A 21,982-nucleotide genomic window follows, 5' to 3' on the forward strand; every position below is an offset into this window, starting at 1 on the left:
TGCCCCCGGGCCCGCCCTCGGGCAGCCGTGCCCTGCGTGGGCTATACCCGCTGCTGACTCACTTTTCCGTGTTAAGCCGACCCGCGCAGCTCTGAGCCGGGAGAGAACCGCCCCCCCCCACACACACACACACGCACACGCACACGCACACGCAGTACCACTGTACCACGACTTGGGTGGGCAGAGACTGAACCCCGGAAGGGCAAGCAGGCACTCCTCGTGGGGAGATGGGCCATTTTTGTGGGATTTTTCACTCCCTAAAAGTGTTTTCTTTGTTTTTCTCCGTAAGCACTTCAGAGATTAAAACTTGTAAGGACCTTAACGACCCAGTTTAGTTTATGCTCGTCCTCGCTTTACGTACAGATGGGAAACAGGCCTGGAGAAGCTTGAGGATTTGCCGCGGTCCTGGGTGGGGGCCAGAACCTCCAGGGCGGTTCATTTCCTGCCCTTTTCTGCGGCTGCGAGTGACAACGCCCCTCCCCAGCCCCGGGAAGCTTCCTCCCTGGGGACTTGGGCCTTGCACCCCCCGCCATCCTCCCCCCCCCCCCCCCGCCATCCTCCCACACCCCGTCCTTTTCCGCCCAAGCCTTGCACTTCAGAATGAACGTTTTTCTGAAGGAGGTAAAATAATTTCTATTGATAAAAGAAGGTAGCTTAGACGCGGCACAAATTGAGGGGGTGGGGTGCATTTTACAAGCTCTCAAAATCTCCTGGGTATTAAGTCCAGGCTATGAAGCAGAAAAAGCCACAAAAAGGCAATGACAGAAACCACCATTGCTAGTTTTGTCCTCTGAACCTCAGCCAAGCATTAGAGGCTCCCCCTTTCTCCACCCCATCCTCCCTGGGCTCCAGCCCTCACCTGCCCAACAGACCCTTGCTCTGGAGGAATCCACAAGGTTTTGAGAACCTCGCCAAGGCTAAAGAACAGGATGTTTACAAGGAAACCTTTAAGAGGAAAACAAAGACGTGTGCGCGCGCGCGTTTAGTCCTTACCTTTTAGAGATCCTGAAATATTTACAGATGAAATATGATGTCTGGAATTTGCCTTAAAATATTGGGGGTTTTGGTGAGAGGGTGGAGATGTAGAGGAAACAAAATTAGCTGTGAGTTGATCATTTTTGAAGTCGGTTACGGTAATGACATGGGGGATTATTACACTGCACGCTCTACTTTTGTATGGGTTTGACATGTTCCATATTAAAAAGCTCAAAAGCGAAGGGGAGGGAGGATGGGCATGAAGGGCTGTTGTCCTCATTTTAAGGTGAGGTTCTGAGCTCCAGGGCAGCGGGCAGCTTGCCTCATGTCACACAGCCAGCAGCAGCTGCAGTCCGTCTCCATGCCCAGGCACGATGCCCTTTCTGCTCTGTGCAGGCTCACTGCCCTGAAATCTGGTGCCATCAGAGACTCCAGGTGGGCTGCATGACCCCCGCTCTGCCACTTAGAAAGTGTGTGGCTTTAGGCAATTCACTCAACTTCTCAGTGCATCTGTATTCTCCCCAAAAAGGTGGACCTACCAAAAGCTGCCTGGCACTCATCGGAAGGCTGGCTCTCAGGGACTGGCACCACCAGCAATTTGTTATGCGTTTCCTTACTGGGCCTTGCCCTGACTGTTGCCCAGCGCTCCCAGGCTTCCCCTGGAATCAGCCATTTGCCTAAGGAGCCCCTCAACCTTTTCATGACTAGAGAATGGTGTTTAGACACAAAGACCTGGGACTAACTGTACTTGTTGTTCCTGAGATGCCATTGCTTCTGGCCTCTCAGGAGACAGAGCTAGGATACGTGTGTCTGTGTGTGCATGTGTGTAGTCAGCTCAGGCTGCCTTAACAAAACACCACAACTGTTCAAATTAATTTTCTCAGAGTTCTGGAGGCTGGAAGTCCAAGGTGCCCACACTTGGTTTCTGGTGAGACCTCTCCTTGGCTTGCAGATGACCGTCTTCTCACTCTGTCCACACGTGGCTGCTTCTCTGTGCACATCCTGTCTCTCTGTCTCTCTCTCTGTCTCTCTTCTTATAAGGGCAGGAGTCCTGTTGGGTTAGGGCCCCACCCTTATGACCTCATTTAGCCTTAATTACCTCTGTAAAGGCTCTGTCTTCATATATAGTCACCTTGGGGGTTAGGACTTTAACATATGAATCTGAGGACCTAATTCAGTCACATATACATGTACGCACACATACTCTGTATCTACTCACGTACATTACACATGTAATACAGTCACACACACACAGGCTGAGCCAGACTCTTCCTTTCACCAACCCCCCAAATTTGCATGCACGCCGAGCTGAGAAGCATGACTGCATTCCTTATGGGACCCCTTCGTCAATACTGAGTCTCTTGGCCAAACTTTTGCCGTGTACATAATGGACCACAGTGAGTTTGAAATGCTGCTCCTAACATCGATCTAAAATGCAGTTAATCTTCAAAGAGCCAAATGGCTAAGTGCAGCAGTGTCTTTACTGTTGGCTGCTCTGAAGATTCCGTTGCATCATCTTATAAAAATCGAGTGGCCTTAAGAGCAGGCCACCCCACTTTCACGCAGCCCTTGGGAATATAAGAGTCCACACCACTCTTCTTTGGGTCACAGATGTCCATGCCTGGGAGGGAGCTCGCTATGGTAAATTCAAAGTGAGTCCTGGGTAGGCCACCCAGACATGGCCCCCGGAGACAATGGAATGTTCCGGAATGTATACAAGAAGAGTGTATTGGTGAGGGTTTGATTACAGACCACGGAATCTTCTTTAGTTAGCATCATTATTATTACCAGACACTAGGCTGAATGACCAGAAGGATGAGGAAGCAGATTTTAGGAAGCCTCTCCAAGGAACAACTTCCAGAAACTCACTGAACAATTGCCCTGGGAGGGAGCTGCTGTTGCCACCTCCCCCACTGTTGTCATCGCCAGGAAAGCCTCCCATGCAGGAAGCTGCCACCACCTCTGCCCAGCTGGGGACTGACAGACAGACACAGCAGCTGGGCCCAGCTGTCCCAGAAAGTCCCACCACTGCGTCCTCAGTGCTCCAAGAAGGACCCTGGCGTTTCTCCTTCTGCCTCGTGAGTCTCCTGGGGGTGCCCCTGCTTGACAGGAACTAAGCAGAGAAGTGCGACCGCCAGGGTGTCTGCCACATCCAGCCTCACTGTTGGCTGACTATCACAGCTCTGGCTTCACATTGCCGTGCCCTCAGCATGGGGCACAGAGACCATTGGGCATTGCGACCAGGACCTGGGATGCTTTGGTCAGAAGATGCGATTTCTGTTTGTTATTCCTTATGGGATGGTAAGGAGTGGTGGGAAATATGGAGGGAAAATCCAGTCCAACGGGTTGTTCTGATGTGTTTGGGTGTCAAAGCTGGAGGTGGAGGGCTCAGGCCACTGCAGGGTCTGTGGGAGTTTGCTCTGAAGTCTCTGACAGCACAGCCCTGGTTTCCCACCGCTCTGTCCTTGGAGCTCCAAGGGCTCGGTCACTCAGACCAGAGAGCAGGGCTCCCGGTGCTCAGAAGATGTGGGAGCAGGCGAGGGCCCGGGACCGTGGAGAAGAAAGGGTGTCTGAGCCACAGGGCTAAGGGCTGGCACTGGGGCCAAGACTGCAGGAAGTCTGGCAAAGACTGCCAGGGAGCTGCTGGCCACCAGGTTGGCTGTCTGTGATGACAGAGGGCAAAGCGCGCTCTCCTGCCCTCCCCGGCCTCTCTCCCTGCCTCTCCCAACTCTCCTGCCAACACAAGGAATCGGCTGTTCTTGGCCGTGAACCTTTGTTCATGAGTTTTGGACTCTGTCCTGTAGCGTCTGAGGACAGGGAGAGGAAATGGAGCACACGTGTGCCGGCATCAGGCAGGGAGGGGAAGACGGCTCTGAAGAGAAGGATGCATCAGGCAAGATGCGGGGAACACAAAAGAGGAGCATCTCTGAGCCTCAGGTAGGCTGAGGTGTGATTTCAGCTGTTATTTTCAAAGGGAATCTAGGCAGTTGACTGAATGTCCCTCCAGGGTTTCAGTAAACTAGGCTAGTTCTCAGATACCTCTGCTGTCACACATGCGATGGGAATCACGCTGGCCTCTGCCCGGGTTAGATTACGAATCAGTGGACAGTTACTGCTCGTAGGAAAAGCAAAATAGGGAAGTGACGAGCTCTCTGACAAGCAGCAAAAGCTTATCGATAGCCGCAGTGACAGCTGCAGAAGCATCCAGAATGTGCGACGCCTGCTGTGTGCCAGGTGTTTGACTTTCATTATGTCATCCCACGGATCCGTTGAAGCAAGGAGGCTGTTCCCAATTTGCGATCATCCTGGTTGGACATTCCTGGTCCTGCTGCATGGTGGTGGCTCCCTCTTCTCTCTGCCTGTCTGGGCTCTGTTTATCCTGGAGGTGACCCCAGGAGCAGCCTTAGGAGAGAGCTGCTTCAGCCTGGGTCCCAGCCCCGCCTCCTGTTGTGGGGACTGTAGCCAACTACTGCACTGTGTAAGAGCCTCAGACCTGTGCGATGCAGTACTCACTGCACGCTCAGAGAACAGAATCTGGAGCTGTGATGCCCTTGGACTCTCCCCTCCCTGACTTTACAGCTGTGGATCATCGAGGCCCGGTGAGGGGAACGCAGCACGGGGAGTCAGGTGTGAGATGGGCTCCTGGATGTGGAGTGAATCCAGATACCAGGTTCCGGGGCAGCCGGCACCACTTCATCTCAGGTCCTCTCGGGTTGGAAATGCTGTGATGCTGCCTTTGGAGATGAAGGGGGCCACAGCCGAGGAAAGTGGACAGCCTCTAGAAGCTGGAAAAGGTGAGGACGCAGGTGCTTTGAGCCTCCAGAGAGGAACACAGCCCTGCTGACACTTTGATTTTCACCCAATGTGACACATTTTGGATTTCTGATATCCAGAGCCCTAAGATAATGCATATGTGTTGTTTGAAATCACTCAGTTTGTGGTCATTTGTTACAGCAGCAATAGAAAACAAATACCCATTTTACAGATGGGAAATAGAGGCACAGAGGGTTCCCACCACCTGCCCAACATTGCACAGCTGCTGAGTCAGGAACACGATTCGAACCCAGGCAATTTCCTGACCACAATGCAGGGCTCCCTCATGGGCCCCTCAGAGGGAATCCCCACCTTGCCGGGCAGGTTTCTTGAGTCCCCTAAACTCCTGGATAAAAATGAGCCAATGGAGCCCACATAGAGGCTGTGTGGGGCACAGAGAGAATAAACCCTGGCTGACACGTGTGGGACGCTGACTGGGGCCATGGTGCCAGGCCAGCTGCAGGCTCCCTGCTCCACTCACAAAACCCACATGGGGCAGCCCTGAGAGCCCTCCTCCTAGACGGGCTGCAGCTCATCTTCCAGCTTCTTCTTCCGGACTCCTTCCACGAAGCAGAAGTCCAGGCTGATGAGGGTTTTCCCCAGGGGCGTGTCCACTCTGCTGCCCACAACCCGGTTCGTGGAATTGGGGACAGTGTCAGAAAAGAAAGGCACGTGCTCCGGCAGCTTCTCAGGTTCCTTCTTATTGCCCTGAGGAGAGGGGACAGTTCATGTCACATGCTGCTTCACATACAGTGGCAGTGCCATAGATTTGGTTGAACTTTTCAGTGAACTTTGACTTCCAGTCTAGCATACACCCAGAAAAGTGCACAAATCATAACCGTACAGCTCCGTCACCTCCCACACAGTGAGCCTGCCCGTGTAGCCCCACTGCACCAGGAGCTAGACCTTCATCAGCCTCCACCCCAAACACCTCCACCCCCAACGCGACCTGATCTCCACCTCTGACACCACGGGTTGTGGTTCGGCCTGGTTTTGAACTTTATCTTAATGGGATCTTGCTTCCTCTGGCTACTTTCTCTCATGGACATTTGCGAGATTCGTCCTTGTTTTTGTGTGTGTTGCAATACACTCCTCCTTGCAACTTCTATGAATAAGCCACAGGTTATTTATCTAGTGACTTCTGTAACTGATGGAGGAATCCGTCGGTCAATGTAGGGATTCAGAACAATCCGATGAGTGGGACAAAATCCTCAGCCCTCCCTACCCCTGTTTATGGTTAACTTTGCTTCTTCGTGTGGACTAGAAGTGACAGGACCAGTTTGTAATGAGATCCTGGCTTTTACTTGGGAAAGTCCGTGCTGAGGTGGCCCCACTGTTGGGTGTGATGCAGGTTTCAGTGCTCAGGTTGCTACATCGTTCTTGGCAGGGAAGGGCTCTGTAGGCTGGAAGAAGCCCGGACCAGGAGCTCAGTGTAGGATTTCAGGTCCCACGAACTAAATTTTCTATCTGGGGGAAGACAGCAATCCAGCAAGGCCAGAATGAAAACGTGACACCTTCCCTAAACCACACAATGTCGGTGTCAGCGTGGCCACCACCACTTTGGTTGACTCTCTACCCTGCTCATTTTCCAGGTGGTTCTCTGACCATTCTTCTTATGGCCGGATTCATTGTCCCATTTGCTCACTCATCCAGCACAAACTGCGTGATATTTTACTGACTGGGTGCTTGGAGGTGCGGGTGCGGGGATGAAGTCATCGTTGCCTTTTCCCTTAGAGAGCCCACAACCAGGCGAAATCGATCATTGCAACATGACATGCTATACCAAAGGAATGGGTTACATATGCTGGTGAGTCAAGTCAGAAGCACAGAGTGATCTGGTCAAGCGCACTCAAGAAGGGGAAATTTCTCAGAAGAGGAGGCACCTGAGTGGGGTCCTGAGGGATGAATAAGAGTCCATCATGCTGACAAGGTGGGAAGGGCATTTCAGGAGGGGAACAGCATGCACAAAGGCATGGCTAAGAGTGTGGGTTGGTCAGGGAGGGGTGAGCAGTGGAGGAGGGGTTAGATCTCGAGATGTGTTGGAAACCACCCTGAAAACTGCAGATTTACTGAAGGATTTTAAGCCGGGGAGAGATATGATCAGTTTTGCAGTTTAGGAAAATTACTCAAGTAGGATTGATTGGAGGTGGTGCTACTAGAGGCAGGAATGAGTTTGCAAAGTGTTTCTCCCAAAGCCCTTCTCCACATGGGGCACACCACACATCACTGTGCACTGCTGATGTCCTCACATCGGGGTAACGTTCAGCTGCAGCTGCCCTTCATTTCCAGTAGGTACATCTTAATAAAGTCAAGAAACCCTGGGAAGAATTAATTTCTAAATGCTCCACGTAAGTATTTTCTTTCCCACCAGACTCTAAGCTTCTTGGAACAAGACTGTATTTTATCTGTCTCTGTACATTCCAGCATCCAGCACACAGTAGACACAAATGTTAAATGAGTGAATACACATGCCAAGTGCAAGTACATCTTACCAGGAGGTCATGGTCTTTCAGGAAACTCCAATTTTGAGCCCTGGAAAGGAACACACGTTGGACATGTGAGTTCTTCCTGTGACATTTTCACAAATGGCTTTTCTGTGTCAAGTTAATAAGCCGATGCCACTAACACGTTTATTCCATCATGGAGGAATTAACATCATTTTTAGGTGAAACGAATGCTATGTATCTACTGAGTGTTTATTTATGCTACATCTTATAAAATGAAGAAGCATTTCAATAAGCAGTGGCTTGTCCTAGAGTGGAAACTAGAATGCTGGAGGGTATAGCCGAGTCGGAAGGAGAGCAGTGGTGCCGTCTCCATGTACCTCTGCCTCGTCAGCGGGCCACTGTGGGGGTCCCCAAGTAACATGTGAGGACCAGTTCTCACTTCCTCAAACCTTTGTACCTTTCCAGTGTGTGTGGCAGAGGAAGGTGGGGAGGTTTAGGACTAACAGGGAGCGACAGTGAGGAAACTGGCATTACTTGCACTGATAATTTCGTTTTTATTTTAATCCGTTTGTGAAAAGTCAGACAATTGTATAACACACATAATAAACATAGCCTCTGCCCCAGACCTCACAGCCCCTGAGCCCCATGGCCTAGAGCCACTTTCCAGGCTTTCAGCTGTTTCCCTACTTGCTTATCGCTACTCGGCCCTAGAAGGAAGGCTCCGTGGAGCTGGGATCTGGCATGTTTTGTCCCCATTGCAGCCCCACAGAGCGGCTCTCCTGGGAATTTTTGGATTGAGTGAACTGCTGTCCCAGCTTCCTGGTCGCCCCCCTGCAGTCTGTGCTGGGATTCCAGAATGAACCAGGAGGGCTGCACTGCCCCTTACCTGAGCCCTGCCTCTCTCTCCCTCCCACTCTCTCAGTCTGTCTGGCCCAGGCTGGGCTCTCTCACCTTCCCTCCCCGTCGCCCCACCTCAGTGCTCTCTGTCCTTTGGCCCCAGCACTTTCCCATCAATGCAATTTGCCTGGCTTCCCTCTCACCCTCTGTTTTCTCTTTCTCCAGAAGCTTCCTAGACACTGAGTCAGACTGGAGGGCAAGGGAGGAGGGCAGGCAGGGCAGGGCACTCACCAGCGCTGCTGGCTCCGCCTCTCGGCCTCCAGGAGTTCTCTCCACAGCTGGTCCTGCTGCACACCATCAGCCCCCAGGGCCAGGCCACTAGCAAGTCCCCTGCCCACCATGGGGCCACCCCGGGCAGTGGGGGAGACTAAGGTTGGCGGCCTGGTGGAGGGCAGTCGGTACCCAGCTGATGTGGTTTTCTGGAGCCCAGAGGTGGAGTGGCCCTCCATGGAGGGTGTGTGTGTGTGTGTGTGTGTGTGTGTGTGAGAGAGAGAGAGAGAGAGAGAGAGAGAGAGAGAGAGAGAGAGCTCGGACCTCTCCCAGGATAACCCTCCCTCCTAACCCCAGGAGAGCCCGTGCAGGGGTCCTCCTCACTGCCCCGCGGGACCCTGAGCTCAGCGTGGCCTGTGAGGATCAAGCCTTCCAGGCTGGGAAAGTAATTGAGCCCAGTTGTGTTTCAAGCTCCTACTTGTGTTGACTGTTGCCCTGGGAACAGGGCAGCTCCCCACTGTGCCCAGGAAGGCGGGAGCTGCAGTGTATGTGTATGAGGCACATCTGAGCCCCAGGGTGGCGGTGGGCTGGAGAAAGTTCCTGGGTCTGTGCCATGTCCAGCTCAGCTGCCCCGCAGCTCTGCCCCCTGCCCCCTGGCTGGAGAATTCAATACAGCATGAGGGAGGGGAAGGGGGCCAAAGGCCTGACTTCCGGGGCAGGGAGGAAAGACCTGGCTCCCAGAGAGGACTTGGGGATTGCACTCAGTTTCTGTCATTGTCACCTGACCTTGGGCACCCTGTCCTTTTGGGCAGGTGAAAGGGCAATAATAACCCTGATCCGCCCCATTGTGGATGCTACACAAGATGGTGGGAGTGCTTTCACATGATGCTTCTCTCTGGGGATGATAGAAGCAGGCCTAGTGCATGCCAGGTGAGGGAAAATTAGTGACACTGCATGATTAGTTAATCTGTTCTTTCCGTGTGAACCTGGAGGGTTTACGAAGCACCACCCTTTCTCTTGCCGGACTCTCCCAACCACCCACGGCAAGAATTTCCAGTCCCATTCTATAGGTGGAGAAACAGAGGCCCTCAGCAGCAAGATTAAGTGACGGCTCAAGGTCACTCAACTGCTCACTGAAGCTTGGCCTAACTTTAGATGGTCTGAAGGAAGCAATGAGGCCCTGAGGGGAGGAGTCATGTTCAGAACCTATAGCTGCTGCTGCTCTGACTCAGGCAGCCCGAGTTTGCTCTGCAGCCCCAGGCCGCTCCTGTACTGGCCCAGCTGACCGCCTCTGACACCCGCTCATGGCTTGTGCACCAGCTGCCAGGTCTCTTGGCTTCTTGCGATGCACTGTTTGTGTTGGCAGATTCCAGGTCCTTCCATGAAAGTTTTCTGTGGCCAATCCAGCTGGATGTGGTGCTTCTTCTCTGCATAACTGGGAAATAGACACACGGAGGACACAGAGGTATGTACAAGGTGCCCTAGGGTGTGGGGACAAGTTCAGCCAACACACCCGCGCTCACACTGTGCTCCAGCCCTGAGCGACTGTTCTGGATTCTGCTTTCATGTAAGAGGCACTAGGGAGTTGGGTCTTCATAGATGAAAAGGATTTGCCAGGTGGTGCAATTGGGGCGAGTGCAAAAGCTTGGATGCAAGAGAAAGCCTGGTATTTGGGGGAAGTTAGGGGAAGAGGCAAAGCACTGAGGCTGGCGGGTGTGTGCACAACGGGAGACACTGCTGGCTGTAAGCCCACAGGGCTTTGCAGGGTAAAGAAGCAGCTGGCAGGGGACAAGACGCAGGCGAGGGGACTGTGGCCATGTTCCATGTAGAGGAAGTGGTATAGCCCACACTGGGCTTGGGCAGATGGCTGGGCTGGAGGACCGTGGGTAAGCGCCACGGGGCCTCAAAGAGCGGCCAGCTAGGAGGAAGGGGCCGAGGGAGTGTGGCCTCCTGGACATTAGCCCAAGAGCAGAAGCTGTGGTGCTGGGACTCTGTCTCTCCTGTTCTTCCTCCTGGAGCTGGGCTGAGACAGGCTGGCGTTCAGTGACTGCAGTTTTCTCAGAAAAGATGAACCGTGTGGGACCCTGGGGCCCAGGAGCAGGCTTTCCCGGTAGTCATTGTCTCTCTTTGGTGTCGGCGCCCCCAGCACAGTGAGAACAGTCCTGAGGGACACTGCTCTGGCTGTGGAGTGGATACTCCATCAGTATCAGTGGGTCTGTCCATTTGTAAGGGTTCAGGGTTAATTGAAGAAGGTTATCTGGAAGCTGGCTTGCTTACACGTCTGGAATCAAGGTGTCAGCAGGCCAGGCTTCCTGTGAAACCTGTAGGACAAGCCTTCCTTGTCTCTTCCTGGCTCTGGTGGCTGCTGGGCAATGCGGCAGCCCTCGGTCTGTGACCGCACACACCACTCTCTGCCTTCACCACCTCATGGCCTCCGTCTGTGTGTCTCTGTCTTCTCATGGCCATCTTTTTATAAGGACACCGGTAGGGCCCATTTTACTCCAGTGTGAGCTCATCTGAACTAATTACATCTGCAAGGACTATTTCCACATAAGGCCATACTCCGGGGTATTAGGGGTTAGGACTTCACCGTATGGGGTTAGGGTGGAATGATTAAACTCATGACATTATATGGATTCAGACTTCTTCTGGGATATACTATGGATAAAACTATCTTGTATTCAGCCCCTACTGTGTGCCACACATTTTACGAATGTTATCCTCAACCATTATTTCATCTCATTAAATGAATAGTGTCAGCTCCGTTTTATGGATGAGCAAACAAAAGCTTCAAGAGGCTGAGTGTCTCGTCCAAGGCCATAGGGAACAACTGCAGGGCCTGGCAATGGAACCCACTCAGGCCTCACGTCTGGGGCCTGTGCTTTCTGCCCACTGCAGGGCTGTGGTGTGGCTGCTAACAATTAACTACTCCCCATTGGTTCCCCAGGAGCCTCCTTGATAATTTTCAGCAATTAGCCTCCACATTGTCAATACCAATCTAGCCTCTGGGAGATAATTTAAGTCTTCCCTGATAGATAACTACGACTACATTAAAAATAGCAGTCGTATCACTCTTCAGGTTTGATAGTGTGCTCACGTGCATTTCTTGTTGAATCATGGCAGCCTTGGGGGGGCTGGTCCTATCTGGATTTAGGTGCAGAACCTGGGGGCTCAGGAAAACCACGACCCTCACTGATCCCACGGGCAGCACATGCGGTGCCAGAACCCAATCTCTGCTGCCTGCCGTTCCTTGTCTCTTAGACTATTATCTGAAGAGGAAAAGCATCCCACGTAAACAGTTTTACTTCAGCTACCTACATCATACACTCACTGGTGTATATTCTGAAGGCTCTGGATTTCTGGGAGGTGGGGACACTTTAAGTATTGGAAAAAATGTTCTGATGCATCATTTTTATTTTTTCTGCAGCGAAATGCATTTTAGGAAAAAGAGGAAGTGAATTGTGAATGGTTGCAACACACATCCTGGGCAGCAGGGGGCAGACTGTAGCTTTGCATCTTCCATCCAGTCGGAAATCAGCAGTTACCTCTCCATCTCAAAGCATCCGAAAGGAGACAGGCGTCTCTAAGATTTCGGACACTATGGCCATTTCTGATTTAAGGCAGAAAATGAGTGTCACGTTGGGAGAAGGTGTCCATGAAGGAACACAGCAGAGCCTGGGGGCAACAGGTGCTAGAGAAAAAGCCCTTAGGTGGCAGTGGATCTGGGCAGGGTGTTATACTTTAAACATTAAGCAGCAAGTAAGGCTGAGCCCTGCCAAGCTGAGCTGGCCCAGATGGTTGTGGCAACGGCTGGTGGTCTCCCAGGTGGTCTCTGACTGAGGCCGTGCTGGCCACAGAGCTCGAGTTGCTGGGGGCGTTCAGGGAGAATTAGCCTTTCGTGGCAGCATAGGATGCTGGGTGGGTGATGGAGGGCGAAGCCTGGGAGGGCTTCACTGGGCAGAGGAGGTTGATCTTTGGGGCTGTAGCCGGCAGGGGGAAGTTCTGGTGTTCACACGGTTCAAGGCCAAAGGTAGGTGCCACCCTCTCTGACCAGCCCCGAAGGTGAGCACCTCCTTCCTCTGGTTCAGGAGCTCTCAGTTTGCATGTCCAAGGAGACCCTAGCCTGCAGAGTTGTAACCCTGGCTGTCTGTCCCCTGTCCTTCTGTCTCTCTGGGAAGCCCCACGCCTGGCCCATGGCCTGCCTGCCATGTGGGTTCTGGGGCCAGGCAGGCAGGGGAAAGAGTAGGAGTCCCCCCAAACCGGGAGACCTCCGTTTGGTGCTGCCCTGTCCTGCTGGGGCAGGGGGTGACCGTGGTCTCAGCCGCCTGACCCTCAGGTGAGGCTGCAGTGGCAGGAGGAGGCCGGCCAGGAAGTGCTGTGACTGGAGGTCTGACTGAAGTGCTTGGTGGTGTGGGTGCCCCGGATGGATTTGGTTGAGACGGGGACAGCTGCTTATAGCTGTGCACACCGTGAGGGCCTAGGAGGGCAGGTGCTGCCTCCGCCTGGTGGTATGAGGGGCCTGGGCCGAGGGCACAGCCTCCGTCAGGGATGTCCGCCATCTAGATCCTCAGCTTCTCCTACTCGAAAGCCCGCACTTGCTGTCACCTAAGCAGCACGTGATGGTGTTTTCTTCAGTGGTCCCCTCCCTACAAGAGACTCCTACTCAAATGCATCACGATGCGTGACAATGAAATGAAACAACACAGGTGACAAAAGTACCCCACCCAGAGGCTGGCACCTGAAGAGCCTTCGATAAATGGCTCCTCACCTTTAGGACAGTTGGCAAGACTTTGCAAGGGTGGGTGGGGAGATGGGTCGTTGCTTGGTGGTATGAGGGGCACAAGCAGTTTCAGGTGTGGACATGACCTGGGAGCAGTTCAGACTAGATGTGGAGACAGGATGGAAATTGACACTATAACTCAAGGATCCCTTGGCCCGGGCACGGGGCAGGAGAAACTTCAGGAAGTCAGAGGGTGGGCTGGGGTGAAGCAGGCTTCCTGAACTAGGTGGCATGTTGACATGACCCCCCACAACTCATGGAGAAGACGACCAGCCTCATTCAGATGCCATGTCCTGCTTTGGGCAAACGGGGGGTCCGGAGACCAGTGTCCTGCTGTGCTGGGTACCACATCCCGGGTACGACTTTTGGTACTTGAATGTTTTATTTAACCCTCACAACAACTGAAGGAGGTGGTGTGATGGTTACTTCTATGTATCATCGACCGGGCCACGCAGTGCCCAGCCATTTGGTTACACATCATCCCAGTTGTGTCTGGGGGTGTGTCTGGGTGAGGTTCACATTCCACTTGGTAGACTGAGTAAAGCAAATGCCCCCTCCCCCATGCCGGGGGGCCTTGTCCCGTCAGTTGAAGACCTGACAGGAACAGAAAGGTTGAGTAAGAGGGACCTCTTCCTGCCTGGGTGCTGAGCTGGCACGCTGGTCTTCTCCAACCTTTGGACTTGAGCTAAAGAATCGGCTCTTCTTGGGCCCGAGCATTTGGACTAGAACTTACACCGTCGGCTCTCCGGGTGTCTGGCTTGCCAACCGTGGGTTTGGGACTCGTACCTGTGTGAGCCAGTTCCTTGTAACATCTCTGTACGTACATCCTTTTGCTTCTGTTTCACTGGCGAGCGCTGACTGATACAGGCGGGTTCTCACTGTCTCCATTTTACAGGTGAGGAAACTAAAATCCAGAGGGGTTAGATGGGCAGTGGGAATGCGGAGGCAGCGCAGCATTGTGCTTGGATGTTCTCCAGGTCTGAACCCTGAGGAGCAGACGCCTGAGGGCCACAGAGCTGTCACCTCTGGGGTTGTGAAGCGGGGAAGGGCGGAAGGGAATCCCCCTCCTTGGTTTTCAGAGACGGAGGGACAGAGACAGGATGGTGGATGTCTGCGTTCTCAGGTCTGCAGGGCAGTGAGGCTGGGAGAGATGCAGCCTGCATGGCAAGTGGCAGGACACGGCCTTTGGGCACCTAAGTGTTCCCCAGGGCTGGGTGAATTTGGGCTATTGTCTCATTTGTCTTCATTCCGATTCATGAATGAAGAAGCAGAGGCCCAGAGAGCTTAACTGACTTGCCCGCGATCTCCAGGCTGGAAAGCCGTGCAGCTTGGGGTCCATCCCACAGCGTGTTCTAGGGCCCTCTTCTCACAACTCTTTACTCCCTTTCCAAGTGGGAATCTTCTGTTCTTTTCTAATCAAGGGAGGGAAGGAAGACTTGTTAAAGCATAATCTCTGACAGTGATTTGGAGGAGGAAGTAATATTTGAAGCAAAAGGTAGGGGGTATACAAGAGTTAGCTTTAGGGCTGCAAAACCAAACTGGGAAGAAAAATATTTTGTTTACTGATGGAACTTTCACAATTTCCTGCTTATTATTTTGCCCATATTAGCCATGTTTTGATTATTGCAAAGGCCAACAGCTGCTTCAGATATGTTGGTTCTACAAACTGGTGGGGGATCTGTACACTAGGAAGGGTCCCCGGGAGACTCCACAAACCCAGCCTGGCCCTGCGGGAGCCCCTGAAAATGTCACAGTTGCACCGTCCAGGAGGATGTTTGCGCCAGGTTATGAAGTCTAATGGCGTGATTGAATGATGGGCTTCTCCCTCATTAGAGTGCTCAGTGCCTACTGGGAAGGGGGATGTGTTTGCGTCTGCGTCTTGGGATGCATTCTCCTGGAAACAAGAGTCCTAGACTCAGATGCCTCTTGCATTTTGCATTGGGGTGAAATTCACTTAGTGACTTTATGTGTGGAAAGGTGGTAAAACACAGAGCCTAGGAGCAAGCACTTAGGGGTCCCACCTGGATGGGAGTCTCTGCACCTGCCCTAACTGGCACTTGCCAGCGCCCCCATTGCAGAGAGCTGTGCAGTACCTGTGAGAACACAAACTCCTCTATGCGGCAGGCTGGGGCTACGTCCCTGTTCCGCTGCCTTCACAGTTTCCTGTCTGAGTTTTATTCCCTCGGAAGACGGTGGTAATAATAACAGTCACTGTAAAGGTTATGTCGAACATGAAATGTCACAAATTAGGTATAAAGTTCTTAGTGAACCGCCTGGCCGCTGGTAAGAATCAGGCCTGCTATTATTACGATGAGTGTGTTGCAGGAGAGTCGCCCCAAGCACATTCCTGTAGTTCTCAGTGCTGGGTTTGCTTGTCCTGCTGCAGCAAGGGGGTGTGCTCCCCCTGAGGAAGTGAAGGCCGTTTTGGAAAGCAGCCCGGTGACCAGCAACCCCTAAGAGAGAGTGTCAGTCATTTTTGCAGCTGCAGCAAGGTCTTGCTGGGGTTTCTTTGTGTTTTTTTGTTCTGTTGGCATAATCGTGTCCCATTGGAAACCTTGTTTATCTCAGTGTGCCTGCCAGCAGGGCTAATTTTCGCTTTCTCAGTGATTATACAGATCTTAGCTATCAAAGCCTTGGGGCTCATTTAAGCCAACACATGATCGTTGTTCCCAATAGAAACCCAGACGGAACTTTCCCTCGGCCTCATGACTGCACCTGTGCACCAGCTCCGGGCTGGCCCCACCTTCCATCTTCCTGCTTATTGCACCCTTTAACTCCCTCATGTGGACTTGGCTCCTACATCTCAGGTCTCAGCTCACAAATGATCATTTTCATAACCCCCTAATAACAAGTTCCCCACTCAGCTCTCTGGCAGTCTCTGTCTCCTCACTCTATTTTTGTCTTAGCATTTATCACTCTTGTATTTTATTCCTTGTCTGTTTCCCTCACTAGAGGTAAAATACTACAGATGCGTCTCCAGCTAGAACCTGGTGTGTAGTAGGTGCTCAGTAAACACTTGTGGAAGGAAGGAGGGAGGCAGGAATAGCCTCACACATGATCCTTTCCTGATTGAGCCTTAGGAATTCAAGGGCGTGGAAGGGGAGCTTGAGGTCATGGCGTGGAGCATCCCCCTGGAGGCAGCGGTTCCTTCTGCAGGCTCCCCAGCTTGCCTCTGCTGGACCATGTCCATTGCAGAGAGCTCGGTACCTTCTCCACTGGAAATGCCTTTCTTAGAGGTTCTGAGCTTCCCTTTTTGGCCTGCATTTTGCCTCCTTAGAACTGCCGAGAACAAGAGTCATGATGGCCCTCCAAGTAGTTGGGGATGTCGCTCAGACCCCCAGTGAGTCCTCTTTTCTCCAGGACGAGCTCGCAGTCTCTTTAGACATTCCTCCCATGACATGGATTCCAGGGGCCTCATCTTCAGCTGATGAAAACTTTCAGCGCTGTCCTTCAGGGCGTCTTGTGATACCCCTGGTATCATGTGTAATGCTCTTTGCAGATGTGCAATTTTGGGGAGGGGAGAGGACCTGTAGGTTTCATCAGCTTCTCAAAGGATCCTTCACCTCAGAGTGGTCCAGAAGCTTCCAAAAGCCCAGCTGTATTTAGACTTTCAGGCCAGGCCTGCGCTCCATGATGTGTGGTGGGTGTTTCTCTCGTTAATAATTACTACCCACTCTAAGTTGCACTTTCTGTTTTAATGACTCACTTTTGCCTTCAGCATTTCCCCGAATTCTCACAACGCTGTTTTTTCAGTGTGCTTAGTTCTTTTTCTGTGTGAATGGGATACCAGGGTTCTGACAGGATAGGTTTTAAGCTATTTTGAGGCTGTGTTGTTAGGTGTATGAGGTTCAAGAGTATTATAACTTTCTATCACCTTTCATCATTAGGTAATAAGTTTGATATCTTATAAAGTACAGTCTTTTTTTCCTATTAATAAAACTAAACTCGTTTTCTTTTCGTAAATATTTGCCTGCTATTTCTTTCCCCATCCATTTATTTTAACTGTGAGTCCTTATGTTTTAGGTGGATCTCTTAAACATATGAGGCTGTCCTAAATTTTTTTAAAAATCTAGCCTGACAACTTCTTTTAACTAGCAAGTTTAGTTCATTTGTATTTAATTATTGATATTTTGAATTTTTTTTACAATTTATTTCAGATAGTCTGTTTGCTTTTAAAATTTTCCATTTTCTTTATTATTTTGAAATAAACACCATTTCTTTAGCTCTTTGAAAATTGCCTGTTTTTCAGTGGTTGTCCTTAAAATTTTAACATATGTACTTTACTCAGTTTACTCATATGTACTTTACTCAAAATGTACTAACATTTTGCAATTTTTCTACCCTCCCAAACATTTTGTATAAAAAACAAAAATTTTAGAATGCTTTCACTATAATCACTCATCCAATTGGACATGGTATTTTTGACTAATGCTTTAGTTTTACCTTGTTTTATTACCCCTCAAATTAATTATAACTTTTATTTAGCCACCGCTTGTTCAGCTTTCCTGGCATATTTACAACTTTCTTTGCTCATTTCAGTCCTTCCTTCTGGTTCAATTTTCTTCTTTTTGAAACATTTCCTCTACTGAAGATGTATTGGAAAATTCATTAGTTTCTGTTTTTCTGTATATATCTTTATTTTTTCATCATTCTCAAATTATCTTTCCGCTAGGCATACAGTCCTCCTTCCACAGTAATTTTTTTCTTAGAACTTCGGAAATAAATATTTCATTGTATTTTGGTTTATGGTGGCCGACCGCCTGATGCTCGGTGCTCTGAGGGGATTTGCCTTTTCTCTCGTGTTGCTTTTCAGATCTTGTCTTTGATCTTTTGTGGTTTTACTGTGGTGTGTTGAGATGTGACATCCTGCTTGAGACTGCGTTCCTGTGTCTGAGGATTCTTTCACTAACCTTTTACATGTAGACTGTCCTTCATTTCTTCTGCTTTTTCCTTCCAGAACCTATTGGATATACGTATATTGGTCCTTCATCTTATTCTTTGCCTCTCCTAACTTTTCATTCATATTTTTCCCAACTATTTGCCTCCCTTATGGAACGATGTGGACAATTTTCTTGCTAAAAATAAGATGATTTAGCTCCATGCCTTCCTCAGGGCTGTCAACCTAATGACCTTATCAAAGTGTAGAGTGACCCATTCCTCAGTGTCTGCACACTGGCTCCCAGCAAGTAGCTCCTTCCTTTTTTACTTGTCATTGCAAAATTTCTCCATCCTGGAATCATGCTCAAAATTCATCAGATTTGTTAGTTTGTTTCTGGAATTCACCTTGTCCCCATTCTTGTACACTGGATGGCATTTCCCTGTTTTTCACTCTACTAATATTTTTCTTCCTCTCCTGGTTTCTTCTGTGTTCTTGCATTTGACCTGTGATGAGGCCTTCCAGTTTTTGCACTTTCCTGGACTATGAACTGCTTAGTTCTGAAAATGTAAAACGAGTGAACATGACCAGGAACATTTTTCTATCTCTTTCTCATCTGGAGATTGCAGTTCCTCTGATTTGAGCAGTCTGGTGATAGAATGTATAGATGAGAGCTGAAGTTACATCAGTAGACCAGTCAGGTCATCCAGTGAAGGCTAAGGACTGAGCTAATGAAAAAACATAAGCCCCACACCCCCAAAATGAATAGGATTCAGGTGAAACATCTGGACCAGGAAAGGGGAGAGGAGGAAGAGGCCACATACCAGCCGCTTCCACAAATCCCACAGCCTGAGTAGGAGTGGGGGGAACTGCGTCCAGCTAGTCTGTAACTTGTGGCATTTAATTGTTTATTCATTTTACCTTCATTTAGGCGCTCATCAATCCTTTAAAAATATTTTATTTTATTTTTGTTGCTTGCTATGTACAGAGTACTTGCCCCTTCTGGTTTAGTTTTTGCATCTGTAAAATAAGGTGAAGGGTTAGACTAAAGAGTTTCTCTGGGAGCTTCTAACCTTGAGTTACAATTCTAGCTGCAGCAGTGTGGAAAAACTACGGCTGGACAGAAGGGGGCCCAGGTCAGTGAGAGGTCTGACTTGCATGCTCACTGGGGGCTCTCCATGGAGACAGGCTTGGCACTCTCGCTGGTTTTCCCCTGATGTCTCAATGTTGTGCTCACGTCCACTTCTTCTTGTAAGCTGGGAGGGTGACTTTACGATGGCAGAGTCGTGAGGACATGCAGGAAACAGCCACAGAGTCACAGCTGTAGCTCGGCTGTTTATACGTGGATCAGTAACGCTGCTCTGGCCTTTCCTCGAACTCTCCTCTTGGACTGATTCCTTAGCCTTCCGAGGAGCCCAGAAAATTGTTGCAAACGAACAGCAAGATTCTGGCAAAGCAGAGACTGAAGTTCCGTAACACGAAAATATTTCTTTTAATATTTTAGTTGGTAGTGCAGACAGCTGTTAGAAGCTCTGATGCTGAATCCCAAGAGTAAGGCTGAGTGACAGACAATCTGCGGCACATTGTGACATGGAATTTCCCTTTATTGATCACAGATGGGAGTTGCTTTGGCTCAGGACTCATGGTGGTGACTATGAAACAATGGGGTGCATCAGAGGGTCCCCATAAAGCACAGTGTCCTCCCAGGAACTCACCTCTAGGGCTGTTTCCAATGGTGCCCTCACTGTAAGGGACACAAAGGACTGCTTGAGGACCAACTTAAGAGCCTGCGCCAGGTGTGGGGGTGCAGCTTCCTCTTCCATGGTTCCCATCTCTTCATTACCCTCCGAGTTCCATTCCTTCACCACCAACCCCCTCAACACCCAGTGAGCCATCCCACCCAACCCAACCCCATGGCACTAATGCCCTCTGCCTCCCCAGAGCCCTCGGCTTGCACCTGTTGCCCTTCACAGTTTGGCATCTGCCCTCCCTTTTGACCTCCCCACTGCTTCTCATTTGTCTTCCCTTTGCTCTGGCCACACCAAACCGCTGTCATTCCCAAGGTATGTCAAGAGCTCCTGTAGTGTCCTCTTCCCAGAACAAGCATCACCCCTCAGGACTCAGGATGTCACTGTCACTGAGGAGTCTTCCTGGCCTCCCCACCTCTGGGTTCCCTCTTCCCTTTTCTGACCTCCACCCACCGCAGCCTGGGACTTCCTCTGTCACACCGTCACTCTGTATTGCAGGCATTTGCTTGTCTGTGTTTCTCCCCCACCTGAACCAGAGCTGCTTAAGGTCAGGGAGCTGGGATCCTGAGCTCCTGGTTGTCATGGGCGTGTAGCATGAGCTCACAGTTGGGGCCCAGCTAACCTCCTGTGGATGGGGAAATGAATAAGTAACTGAAAATGGCTAAAAGTCACCCAGGCCAGAGTTTATACACCAGGAGGTCACCAAACTGGGATAGACAGTGGGAGGAAGTTCCCAGTCATGGAATCTAGAGGCAGTAACCACAGGGGGAGTTTCTGGAACATTCTGGGCAAAGCCATCATCCTTGGAACAAGCTTGTGTTTTCACTGCGTGGCTGTGAGGGGAACCCTCATGTTGCCAAGTGTGGTATGTTGTGGGTCCACTTGCCCACATAGGTGGGTCCCTGATGCAGGTTGGGTCCCCCAGGATGCTCATGCTGAGACAAAGAATAGGGTTCAGGCAGCTTTGTGGGGCAGCGCCCTGATATCAGCGTCTGTGGGAGGAGCAGCAGGGAGGAGGGAGAAGCGGGTCAGCGATGCCATCAGTGGGGTCCCCGCCCATCCCAGGGGAAGCTCTGTGGCTATCACAGCCCTTCAAAGCTGTCCCAAGGTGTCCCCAGGGGCCGGACCTTCCCACCCTTGTGCTGACCAACATGGTGCAGGCTGCCCCCACAGGCGGGGTGTGTTATGGGCTCCATTGTGTCCCTCCAAAAAGCCACACTGAGGTCCTAACCCCCATACCTGTGAGTATGAATGAGTCTGCTGCAAACACCAGCATTTAGATCTTGTCTCTGCATACGTGACAGTTCCTTTGAAGAGCAGTGGACTTTTTATTGGTTTGGAAAGACATATTGTGTGCGCTAGGCAACTGTGTAATGTCTGAGCCAAAAGAGTCCATTCAAACTCTTGAGAGAGCATCTATTTTATTCTCAGTGCCTTTAAGTCTACAGATTAAATCACCAAGTCAGAGGTTGTTTATGCTGGAAGGGACTTTAAAGGTGCTCGCTCTCGTGTGTGCGATGACCCCTCCATCTGGACAGAGGCACACAGTCCCCAGCCCCCCTGCCAGAGATGCTGTCTGCTGATGGCTGGCAGCTGAGTCTCCTCCCAGCAATGACAGGACTAGTCCAAGCTCATGCCCTCTGCAGGAGCCACCTGCTGTACTGATTGCTGCGGACACTGAGGCCTCCACTCAGGATGAGTTCCAGGCTGCCCCAGCCCCAGCCCACACCCATGATTCTGTCTGTTCCACCCCTCCCTGCTTCCTCACCCCTGGCAGGGGCTGATATCCAGGCCATTCCTGATAACCTCCCTGCAATTACTCTCCACCTCCTAGTGTGTTTCTAACCCACCCGCCACGTGGATGGTGGTGTCCTCGCACACACCGGGAGGAGTAGACGGTATTTCACAGACGGCAGGCAGAGTGGGCCGGCTCCTGTCCAACCCAACGGCCCACCGCACTCCTCGCCACCACAGGCTCAGCGCAGGCTCGGCAGCCTGGCAGGACAAGAAAGCACTCGGCTGCCCTCTGGGTGCCTGGCCCTGCGAGCAGCACAGGACGCCACATGATGGGCAGTGGTCTCCTGCTGGCCCCTGGCCCTGAGCTGTCCTCTGCCAGGGGCCTTGGAGAGAATGTTCTCTGGCCTTCCTTTCTTCCTGAAGCAGACTCTTCTCCGAGTGCTCAGAGCCCAAGCTGACTCGACTGTCCCATTCAAATCTGAAGGGGTGGTGTCAGTAG

The 21,982-nt window shown here is 51.2% G+C and overlaps 1 protein-coding gene across 1 annotated transcript; it reads right to left on the reverse strand.

The window, feature by feature from the left end:
* Positions 1-630: 630 nt before the first annotated feature.
* Positions 631-8,809, reverse strand: CIMIP5 (ciliary microtubule inner protein 5). The gene is made up of 3 exons (XM_019749750.3): positions 8,364-8,809; positions 7,281-7,320; positions 631-5,496 (listed from the first exon to the last, which is right to left on the reverse strand). Exons 1-3 carry the CDS (start codon positions 8,579-8,581, stop codon positions 5,305-5,307), a joined length of 450 nt encoding a protein of 149 aa, XP_019605309.2. The 5' UTR covers positions 8,582-8,809; the 3' UTR covers positions 631-5,304.
* Positions 8,810-21,982: the final 13,173 nt, after the last annotated feature.

The sequence above is a fragment of the Rhinolophus sinicus genome, chromosome 2 (assembly GCF_057876585.1).
Source record: "Rhinolophus sinicus isolate RSI-liver-muscle chromosome 2, RSI-T2T, whole genome shotgun sequence".
NCBI lineage: Eukaryota > Metazoa > Chordata > Mammalia > Chiroptera > Rhinolophidae > Rhinolophus > Rhinolophus sinicus.

Coding starts and splice junctions, on each gene's coding strand:
- CIMIP5 (XM_019749750.3), bottom strand. CDS start 8,581: ATGGAGGGCCACTCCACCTCTGGGCTCCAGAAAACCACATCAGCTGGG. Junction 7,321..8,363: donor AGGCGGAGCCAGCAGCGCTG/GTGAGTGCCCTG, acceptor GTTCCTTTCCAG/GGCTCAAAATTGGAGTTTCC. Junction 5,497..7,280: donor TGAAAGACCATGACCTCCTG/GTAAGATGTACT, acceptor CCCTCTCCTCAG/GGCAATAAGAAGGAACCTGA.